General features: G+C 34.9%; 1 protein-coding gene and 1 non-coding gene across 12 annotated transcripts in view; one reads left to right on the top strand and one right to left on the bottom strand.

The window, feature by feature from the left end:
* The window catches only part of LOC118970050 (myosin-IIIa-like), a 220,068-nt gene that overhangs the window by 80,952 nt on the left and 127,104 nt on the right, over positions 1-12,012 (bottom strand). For all 11 annotated transcript variants that reach the window (XR_012128036.1, XR_012128035.1, XR_012128034.1 and 8 more), the window contains 3 exons: positions 9,867-9,993; positions 6,801-7,011; positions 3,811-3,958 (listed from right to left, as the gene is read on the bottom strand). Coding sequence is in view for 8 of the 11 variants with exons in the window: in XM_073229232.1 (XP_073085333.1) it covers positions 3,811-3,958; positions 6,801-7,011; positions 9,867-9,993 (486 nt within the window). In the remaining 3 variants the exon portion in view is untranslated. The remainder of the gene's footprint in view (positions 1-3,810; positions 3,959-6,800; positions 7,012-9,866; positions 9,994-12,012) is intronic.
* Positions 7,156-7,293, top strand: LOC118969418 (U4 spliceosomal RNA). The gene has a single exon (XR_012128664.1). It is a non-coding gene; the product is annotated as a U4 spliceosomal RNA (small nuclear RNA).

Below are 12,012 nucleotides of genomic sequence, written 5' to 3'. Positions count from 1 at the left end.
TTAGCCTGCTAAAAGGCCCAGCTTATTTTAACCATACCTATGTGCTATATTTCCTTCTCTGATCCTAACCAAGTAATCTGCAACCTAGGAAAAAGACTAATTTAGTAAACAAGCCCAACTATAAACAGCCCAAGAAGTTAAGAAGTAAGATTCTTAACTTACTTCAGCAAACAGGCAACATCCCAGCCCCCCATGGGGGCAGGGTAGGCAGTCTTAACTGACATGCTCCCAGAGGGAAACTGCTATCTTGAGAAAGAATCTAGAGCTGAAAATCTCCTCTGTTTCTCATCAAGAATGAGTATTCTGGGACCACTCAACAAGTCTGCACCCCTAACCCTTTACCCTCATTCCTGAAAATCCTCAACCACGCATAAAACCCCTAGACAATGAGCCAACAACAGACTCTTGTTCCCTCCTGGCCTGAGCTGGGAGCTCTGTCCTCTCACTTTATTTCTAAATAAAAGCCTCCTGTACCTTGCTCTCCTACCTTGAGTGTTTGTGAAGCTCATTCTTTGGCTTCATGAACAAGAACCCCGGATTCAGAGCTAGAGAGTATTATGCTCAGTGAAATAAGCCAGGCAGAGAAAGACAAGTACCAAATGATTTCCCTCATTTGTTAACCCCTTATTGGATAACAATAAAGCAAAACTGAAGGAACAAAACAGCAGAAGACTCACAGACTCCAAGAAGGGACTAGCAGTTACCAAAGGGAAGGGAGTGGGGTGGGTGTGTGGGGAGGGAAGGGAGATGGGGATTAAGGGGTATTATGATTAGCACACATAATGTGGGGGGGGGGTCCATAGGGAAGGGAGTATAGCACAGAGAAGACAAGTAGTGACTCTATAGCATCTTACTATGCTGATCAACAGTGACTGCAATGGGGTGTGTGTGGGGGTTTTGATAATATGGGTGAATGTAATAACCACAATGTTACTCATGTGAAACCTTTAAGATTGTATATCAACTATACCTTTAAAAAAAAAGCCCTATAGAATAGTTGCATCTGTAACAAGTCCAAAGACAAAAGAATTAAGAGCACTAGGATTATGAAATTTAAAGCTCTCAATTAAGGTGAATTGTAAACTGATACCTTTAAAAAAAAGCCCTATATAGAATAGCGGCATCTGTAACAAATCCAAAGACAAAAGAATTAAGAGCACTAGGATTATGAAATTTAAAGCTCTCAATTAAGGTGAATTGTAAACTGTATCATTCTATGAAAAGTGAAAGATGAATAATTATTGCAAGCTATATTATTGGTTTAAAGTCTAGTTCCAATAAAACCAGGTTCTCACCTCAACCCAAAAAGGAGAAGAATGGACGTCTACCAACACAAGTCGTTAATTAATTTAAATAGGAAATACATGACCCTGTAGCTGGTCCTGTGCAGAATGTAATCCTAATAGATCCCTATCCAAGAGTGCAAAACAAAAAAATTTACTTGTTTTTAGTCTCTGGCTAGAATGGATTCTGTGAACATTATTAGGCAATAAAGTACAATGACATTACAGTTGACCCTTTAACAACTCAAGTTTGAACTATGCAGGTCCATTTGCATGTGGATTTTTTTCAACAGATATAATAGAAAATGGTTTTGGAGACTCATGACAATTTGAAAAAACATTTTATTTTCTCTAGCTTGCTTTATTGTAAGAATACATATAGCATACATAATATGTGCTAATCAACTGTTTATGTTATCAGTAAAGTTTCCAGTCAACAGTGGGTTTTTAGTATTTAAGTTTTTTGGAAGTCAAAAGTTCCACTCAGATTTTTGATGGCACAGGGGCGAGTATCCCAAATCCCTGCATTATTAAAGTGTCAACTGTAATTTAATAATATTTATTGAGTACTTGCTAAGTGTTAGGCTCTGAAGATGATAAATGCATTAAAAGCACAATCTCTGACCTCAAGGAATTTGTGGCCTAGTGAGAAAGGCAAAGATGTAAACCAGATATTGTACTGTCAATTATTTTTACCTGAACATAGAGGAGGGAAGAATATGAACAAATCTCGCTGATTTTTTTGGATTTCAATGATGAGAAATGACATGTAACAAGATTTTTGGCTTGAGGAAGTGGATGGATAGAGATATCATTCACTGAAAAAGAACATAAGTAGAGGGAAAGATGTTGAGTTCAATTCCAGATAAAGTTCTGGAAGCTGTCCTAAATGGAGACCAAGAGTTGAGAGAGAGGGTTGGAGGTGGGAAGGTGGGCTTCACTAGCATGTAAGGGTGGTTGAAATAATGGAAATGGGTGATCTTTCCTAGGGAACATAAGAAAAGGGTCAAGGATAGAACTCTTTGAGGAACTAGAATTTAGGGCAATAATTCTCAACCTTGGCTGCACATTGGAATAGATCGGGAACCTTTAAAAACTTATTGTTCCCAGGGTCATTCCAAAAGATCTGATTTAATTGGTCTAGGACAGGGTCTTGACATTGGTATTCAACAAAGATAAACAATCACAAATGATTATAGTATACAGCCAGGGTTGGGTAAGTGATGGTGTAGGAGGAGTAAAAAAGGAACCCATTAAAGAGGAAGAGAAACAGAAACTATTAGGGATGCCAAAAGAGAAGTTTTCTAGAAACAGGAATCTTGTCAACAAAGTTGAAAATTACAGAAAGGCTAATAATGTGGAAGTTAAAATGGTCCTGATACTAATGACTGATGAAATTAGGAAGGGCCATTCCAGCAGAGTTAGGGAGTCAGAGCCAGATACTATGGACTCAAGATACCCAGTTGGGGAAATAATCAATACAGTGCAATGAATATTAAATATGCTTTCAAGGAGGTTGGTTGTGAAGGGAAGAGAGAGCGCCATGACTACACAGACAAGCTGGTTAGGAGTTTTTTATCTTTAAAGATTTGTAAAGATTTCATCATGTATCTAGCCTAAGATATGGCACTAATGGAGAGGGTCAGAAAGACAAAGAATGAATATTTGATAGAACAAGATCCTGGGGTAGATGAGAGCTGCACAAAGACAGATAAAAACTCTTAACTTATTTCTCTTTTTTTTTGGCTTTAGAAATGTCAAGATCTAAATGTTTTCTTCTGTGACCACTGTTTCCAAAATGCAATTTCAAAGTAAATTCTCAATAAACCTAAATATTTTGAATCAAAAGAGGTTCATGTACTTCTAATTTATTTCAAATTTAAATAAAACCTTCAGTTCTAATTACTAAACAAAAAGAGATTTAATATTATTAAAGGAGACAGATGACATACTGACATATAAAATGACTATTTCTTTTAGACTTGATAAAGTAATTTAATAATATTAATACTCCAGTTTTGCCAAATACAACTCAAGTCTGATTTTTGAAACTGAATCATAAATTACACATATATCCTGACAAATTACCATTTCATGGCATTTGTATCAAACCCATTATCTTGTGTTCCATTGCCGAGCTACTGGGATTCTGAAGTTTAATGCATTTTAGGTGGACATTTAAATTTCAAAAAGAATTTCAGCTATGCAGTCTACAGAAAGGGAAACAGTTGGACACATCAGCTTATTTAAATTACCAAAGGAAACTTCTTTCTTTCCAAGAGCTCACACTTGCTAAGTTTTGGAGAAGGGTGCATCGATTTTTAATGGAGTACATTCAACATTATATATCAAGATGCCCTAAATGAATAACTAGTTTTGTGTTTACCATGGGCAAGGAGAAAGAAAATCTTTTCTTTGACTTTCTTAAATGTTTACAGCTTTACATCTATGATTTAGGTCCTGCTTCATTAGTACAAGTCTGTGTATAAATGGAATAAGCACTCATCTTTACAGTATCTTAACTTACCTGTTCCCATGTGAACACGTGTTGATTGAAATAATACTGAATCTGTTCATTTGCAATGTTAATGCACAGCTGCTCAAAGGAATTCTTTTTGAAATTTTCAAAGCCAAATATATCCAGAATGCCAATGCTCAGTTTATCACCATTCCCACTGAAAAATTAAAGAGGCATTATTTTGAGTTATTTATTTTCTTAAGAGGTAATATAAAGCAGGGTATCTCAAAGGACACTTGTAATTTAGCTAAGAAATTACTACCAGGACAAAGAGTGAAAACTTTTCTTAATTGAAAATATTTTCCTTCATAGAACAGGGAGATAAAGTAGGTAGCATCTTTTTAGTATGTAAATGGTACAATATTTTCCTTGTACTACAGAAACCACTTCCATACTATCTTATATACTCCCACAAAAGAAACATTGTCCTATGAATTTGGGAGCACAGGAATCACAGCCCTGAGTGAGTTATGAATCGTAGGGAAAGCCTGGCTAGCAGTCCAAACATAGCAAAAACATGTTCAATAAAGACCATAGTGGAAAAGCAAAACTTCTGTGAAAGAGGATATTTAGTTCTTCATTTTAAGATAACAATGAAAAGATCTTGCTAAAAACACTTATTTTAAAGAACTGTTATTTATTTTTGACTCATTCACTCATGATTTTTAATATAGAATAAATAGTAAACTGAAGATGCAAATGTATTTGAATTTATTTTATAATTAAATATATTTTTAAATACAATTAAATACTATTTTACAACTAAATATTCCAAAAGCATTTTTTTCCTACTCCTCCACAATGGTTACCTCTTTTCACTAAAGGGTAGATACTTTGTCAAAAAGCTTGCCCCTCCGCCAGTAAATATATACACTGCAAAGTTATTTCATGTGAATTTAAAAAGGAGAGTACCAACATGTCTCTTTGCACTCTCTATTAATGTAATCTATGCCAACTCTCAGTGTGGTGCAAGGAAGTGATTTGGGAATGACAACTAGCAACCGAGGGCTCTGAACTGAAGGATGCTTTCTACACTTGGAAGAATTGTCTGAATTCAGAACTCAGAGTTGCAGAACACTTTGAATATGAGATGGGATCAACACAAAGAAAGCTATCGGATATTTCTGAAAATTCCCCAAATTCTGAATTGTAAGTGCAATTCTACCTATTCATATGAGGCAAAATATGTAGCTAAAGTTTATGTACGTTTAATCAAAATTATTATTCTCTTAAAATCTCTTTGTCCTTTAGATAGATACTTAACTCATAAAATAATGTGTTTGAGCCGGGAAGACTTTAGAGATGATTAGGGTCAAGGATTCTCAAACGGGGCTCTGTTAATGGCCTTCAGGTGGTCTGGAGTCACAACAGTGTGCAATAATTTTGGTGAGTACATAGAAACATTATCCATTTTCTATTTTGGAGTGAAGGGTATAGTTTTCGAGATTCTTAAAAGGTTCCAAGATACCCACCAACTATTCATACCACGGACTTGCCATTCCATGCCTTTATTTTATGGCTGAGGAGGAAGAGATGAAGAAAATGCAGTCACTTGCCCAGGGTCACACAACAAGCTGGTCGCACTGAACACAGGCTCTCCAAAATCTCAGTGTAAACCCTGACAGACTGAACTAAACTATTCAAATGATAAATTATTTTAGTGGTCTTGTTTTTGTTTTTTACACTAAACTGTAAAACTATTCTGTATGAAATTAAAAAATCTAAAATTTGGGTAATTTTCATTAGTGTATAGACCGGAAAGTTACCAAGTAATAGACTACAGTGGAATTTTCAGCAGATCACCTGTTTCAAAGTCAGATCATTCTGGGTACCACTTAGTGCCAAAGATAAGGATGATAACTGACAAAATGAAGTCAAATCTCTGAATATCTTCACTTACATTCTGTGGACTATATTGATATTGAAAAATTCTTAAATTTTTCCATTTTCAACTGAAAGCTTGGCATCATACAGATGGCCACACATCAACATACAGACTATTCTGACCATTAAATCACAATGCGCAAACTGGACTGTCATTTGCACATGCAGTCAAATAGGTTACAGTTCAGCAGGAAGGTAAAGAAGCAATTCTCAGGGACAGAGAGTAAAACATATGGAGGAATAATGGATAGTCTCTTGAACAGTTTGGATATATCATGGTGTGCATGGCATGTATTTTAGTGGACAAATAGCAGTGAATTACATGCCTGAATGTGTATAAAATGGCCTTTTATGCTTAGTAAGTAAGTATGAATGAGATGATCTTAAGGTAGGCCTCTATCATGTTTTTTCAAATACAAATCTCTAAGAGTTATATAATTTATGGCAGAACAAAACATTAGATGCAAATTAAGGAGTGCCACCTATGCACAACCCCTGGCCTATAAAGAGCACTCATTCAATGGTGACTGTGACCACCTTTATTTCTAAGATGAGATACTAGGCAGGGCATAGACTTACGGTCAGATAACATTATTGCTCATATCCTGGCTCTACTGTTTGCTAGCTAACTAGCACATTTCTGAACTAAATCTCACTGGAGGTCATAATTCCTACTGTCATGGCAATATAGTGAGTGTCAAAATATGAAAAAAGTTTTCCTTTGCCTTCAAGATTTAATTCAATCACTCAAAACAAAAACAAAGAACTGCTGAATTGACTTTTTATGCAAGTATAACATAGTATATACTTTACAACTTCTAATTAAAAGAACATACACATTGACAGTAAGATGTCACATTAAAAATTCACATTCTATCATGTTTATTCACGTTACTACAGTTTTTATGTTTCAGCAGCTTAAAAATGTTATAGCTAGATGTCACAATGAAATGGTACCATTGGGAAATAAAGCAGATCGACTGAAATAAAACTTTAATAATGAAATGATACCAATTAGGAAATCTTAAAAGGAACTCATATACAAATTGGAAAATTAGAAAATGGATTTGTATCACCTGATACTTGGGAAAACATGTTTCCAAAAAGGTCTTTACCTTGGTGATGTGTCATGCTTCAATAAGCTGTTAATGCGATTCACTATCCAGCTAAAGAGGCGTCCATAGAGAGTTTTAGCCATGGCGTCTCTGACGTCCGTAGCTTTCTCTACGGTATTGGGTCGTATGATGGTTTCTCCTCTAGTGACCACACAGTGCGAGGTGAGAGCTTCCTGCAGCTCTTCTGCCTGAATGCAAAGCAAAGAGGCAGCTGGAAATAAAACAGATGTGTTGTTAGAAGAAATAATGGTAAGAAAGTAAGTTCCCAGGGAATGAAAATGTCTTAATTTGCCTTCTTCAAATGGCATGAGACAAATATGTGAAGGTTTTATAATGTAAAAATAAGTTACTATAAAGCTTTGCGCAGTGGCAGTATCGTAGCCAATGAGGTTTATCCGAGGCGCGATTATTGCTAATTGAAAAAAAAAAAAAAGTTACTATTCAATAGTAGTCCTAGGTCTCTTCTTGATCATTTTTCTCTGCTTATCTTGACCGGTCAAATGTCGGCCGCTCTATAATAGGGCCCAAGCCAAACCGAACTGGTGGACCGAGTGAAGCATCTGCATGAGCCAGTGGTTGTTTGTGACGCCAAACATAATTTCACTAAATTGTGTAAGTAATTTAAAAGCACAATGAATATATTTGGTATGATATGTATACCACTATTTTATATACATTTTCAAAATGTAGAAATTAACTGTAGAAGGTAACCCAGGCTTCAGGATATACCCAAACAAATGTATGTTAAGTAACTTCTGTAACTTATACCCAAAAGACCATAGAACTTTTATTTTTATTGGTGATTTGTGATCTGATTTTGTAAACTGACTTTTCTCATTGATAGAGTTACCCTTTCCTAATCAGTATATAAATCTTTATAGCTTCAAGAGAATAATGCCTTGATATGTTTCATACATATATAAAAATTTTCCCCTCAATTTTCTGTTTGCATTACAATTTCATTTATTTTTCTTTTTTTAGTTTGAAAATGTTTAAATTTTTATGTAGCCAAATATCCATTAAAAATCATTTCTGCTTTTGGTTTTCTGCACATAAAGCCCTTCAAGTTTTTTCCATCTCAGGATTATATAAATGCATTTTGTCTTGTACTTTTATGATGTTTTTGCACTTAAGTTGATATCCATTTGGAATTCATTTTGGTATATGGTATATGAGAAGGACTCAAATTCTCCCCCACTCCAATAGTTAGCCAACTGGTTGTCCCTAGGATACTGATTCTTTAGTGATCTGTAAAGTCATTTCTGGTAATTACACTTGGACTTATTTCTGAATAGTGTCTCCCACTGATTGATGTATATATATATATATTTCTAGTCCCATATTGTCCATTCTTTTGACATATATTTACTGAGGACCTAGTATCTGCCAGGCATTTTACCTGGGGATACATTGCTAAATGTAATATGTTGTAAAACAAAATTCTAGTCTTGATGGTCTCTATACAGAAGGAATGGGAGCCAACCAAGAAATTGAGGTGGGAAGATAGAGAGAGGAGGAGAGAGACAAGGAGGAGGACAGGGAGTCTGAGAGAATCCACTGACACATGCACTGAGTGGTTTCTTAATGAACTGTGGAGAATGGCCTGGGAAAGTTCAAGAATGGATGTGGATGAACAGTTAGGAGTTCACTCAGTTCAGATGAGAGGTGGTGATGTCTTGGATGAGAATGATGACGACAGAGAGAAGTGGTCAGATCTGATTGATATTTATGGTATAGAATTGCCAGAACTGGTGACTGATTGGAACAAGGTACTTGTAACACCATCTAGAAAAACATGGCCTTGGCTTGGAGATTAATTCCTTGTAACTTTGATTATAAATAATTTTAATGTGAGTAAAATTTCTATTTTCCATGAGTGGTTGTTCCAGAAAGTGCTATAATTAATTTTAACTATATTCACATTAACTTTCTGTGACCCATATATGTGACTATCTCCTGCTATACAGAAAAAGGTTCTCAACATCAAAATCACTTTTAGCTTGGTAATTTCTAAGTATACTCATGTCTACAACATATCTCTATTAGAGCTCATTCTTCTAATTATGATCAATGGTGAGTTTTAATCTTACCACTGGAGTTTTTTCATTATTTCTTCCACTTCAGATAACTTAATATCTTATGTGTCAGTTAAGCTTTTTTTTTAATATATGAAAAATCAGAACAAGTTTCCAAGTATATGTTGTCACTTATTACACATCAACCTCAGACACCTGTTCTGCTGCGTTACCACGATGGCTCCAGAGACACAGTGGAGGGAGATGATAAGGATTTGAGGACGGGTCCAGACAAGGAAGGTTTGATATTTGGCCCTCTGAATTTACCCTAAAATATTACATTCTGTTTCTGAGTAAGTATAAATCAGAAAAAATATATATATGAAAATTGGTATCATGATTCCCTAGGTTACAAATGACATTTATAACATCTGGAATTATGAGGATATATGCCAATATTAAAAATAAAAAATAGAGTATATTCTGAATAAAAAAGCTGTGTCACTAGAAGCTATCAGTGGGAAACCTTAAATTATTGGAGTAATTCATCAAACTCTGCTAGTAGGAGAAAAGTTGATTTGAAGAAGATACCATGATTTACTTTTCTTATATAGAAAATGATTGGAATTAATCAACCCAGCATGAATGTGTCTAAAAAACTCCATCCAGTATGAAAATAAATATGTAGGTATTTATTACTTATAAAATGATATAGATGCTAAATCTATAAGATAACAACGTTAACTCTTTTTCTGAAAGTTCACTATTTATTTTTTCTGTATTTTTACAGTGAAATGTAAATAGCTCCTAAAACAATCATAAAAGCCTAATATTTAGGAATATTTTTTACAGTAATTAGTTTATTTCTACGCATGACAATCTGTTTTAAATAGTGGACTTTAAAAATTTTATTTTACACAAATTGAATCTGAGCATTCACTTTTTAGAACCCCATATAAGTACAGTTGTTTGAAATTACCCTTATGTGACACAGCATGTCATTAAATTTTGTTTAAAAATTCAGTTTTGCATGAAAGATAATAAAACTCACAGTTCTCCAGAGCTCCATGATTGGAAATGTGGCTCTTGTCAATCTGGTATTCAGTTGCCACAGAAGAAAATTCAATGTTTCCAACATTCAAGATTGCAGCCAGTATACTGTATATACTTCCAAGTTGCTGAAATACACCAGAGAAGTGTTAGCATCACTCACCCCTCCAGTACAGCAAGACAGTGACTATGCTGGGGGACAGATGGGAAGAATACTAGGGCTCCAGCATGCGGTCAGATGAGACCCCTGAGCAGGCAAGGATCCAAGCAGGCTAAGTTAGCCTCAGTATTTTAATCTTAGAGGTGAGCCTGAGGCCTGTTATCCAGTGAGTGCTTACAAATACTTTATGAATGCAAATATGAATAAAAAACAGAAATGAGGTGCTCCCCTCAGTGGAGGGAGGAATATCTAATCATTAGGCCACAGAGAAAGCCATGTGAAATCTACCTTCAGAACTTCATGCGATCATTACTATATGTACATTTTCCTTGAGGCCATCTTAAAAGTGAGGTTACACATGGATACAGGAGAAAAATAAAAGGAGAAAGATCCCAGCACTAAAACCAAAGGGTATGTGTGGCTTAACAAATTTGTGCAGTTAAGACTACAGCTTAGAATTTATAGTAGCAAAATCCTAAATAAGGTACATCAAAAATTTATTCAGAAACACATAGGCTCTTCTCAGAGGCACTGGAAGCACTTTGTCAAGGTGATTCTAGGTGTCATTCCAACCATGTTCATGGTACAGTGAGCTACAGAAAAGAAATGAAAACCTTTATTTATTTCTTCTGTTACTGCATTTACTCTAAAACAGCTCTTACACTTAACAAAAATGATTATTCCATCCACTCCAACATTCTAAGTGAAGATAAAAATTGGATATGAAAAAAATCTTCCAGGGATGTTTATTCATTCATAGATAACATTAATAAATATATGCCAAATGAACATTAAATATATAAATAAATATACTTGTTGAATTAATATATAGATATCTGTGCATATACCTATATTTTCATTTATCCAATAAACATACATTTTGTCAGACACTGTTCTAGTCTAGGGGAGTGAGTCAATAGCAGGCGATTTCATGAAAACAATGGAGAGAAAAAAGCAGCAGATGCAATACTTGTATCAGACAACATAGACTTCAAAACAAAGAAAGTAACAAAAGACAAAGAAGGACATTATATAATGATAAAGGGGTCAGTTCAACAAGAAGATATAACCATTATAAACATCCACACACCCAACATAGGAGGACCCAAATATGTACAACAAATACTAACAGAATTAAAGGGGGAAATAGAATGAAATGCATTCATTTTAGGAGAGTTCCACACACCACACACTCCAAAGGACAGATCAAACAGACAGAAAATAAGTAAGGAGACAGAGGCACTGAACAACATATTGGAACAGATGAACCTAACAGACATCTATAGAACACTCCACTGAAAATGATAAGGACACACATTCCTCTCAAGTGCACATGGAACATTTTCCAGAATAGAGTTCACACTAGGTCACAAAAAGAACCTCAGCAAATTAACACTGAAATTCTACCAACCAACTTCTCAGATAACAAAGGTATAAAACTAGAAATAAATTATACAAAGAAAACAAAAGGACTTACAAACACATGGAGGCTTAAGAACATTCTTCTAAATAATCAATGGGTCAATGACCAAATTTAAACAGACATCAAGCTACATATGGAGACAAATGAAAACAACAGCTCATCACCCCAAATTCTGTGGGATGCAGCAAAGGCAGTTAGAAGAGGAAAGTATATGGCAATTCAGGCCAATTTAAAGAAGGAAGAACAATCCCAAATGAACAGTCTAAATTCAGAATTATTGAAACTGGAAAAAGAAGAACAAATGATGCCTAAAGTCAACAGAAGGAGGGACATAATAAAGATTAGGGCAGAAACAAATAAAATTGAGAAGAATAAAACAATAGAAAGGATCAATGAAAGCAATAGCTGGTTCTTTGAGAAAATAAACAAAATAGATAAACCCCTAGCCAGACTTGTTAAGAGAAAAAGAGAATCTACACACAAACAGAATCAGAAATGGGAAAGGAAAAATCACTATGGACACCACAGAAATACAAAGAATTATTAGAGAATACTATGAAAAAT

This window comes from Manis javanica, chromosome 2 (assembly GCF_040802235.1).
Source record: "Manis javanica isolate MJ-LG chromosome 2, MJ_LKY, whole genome shotgun sequence".
In the NCBI taxonomy this organism is placed as follows: domain Eukaryota; kingdom Metazoa; phylum Chordata; class Mammalia; order Pholidota; family Manidae; genus Manis; species Manis javanica.
Note: the sequence above shows the minus strand (reverse complement) of the source record. Positions and strands in the feature narration are given on the sequence as shown.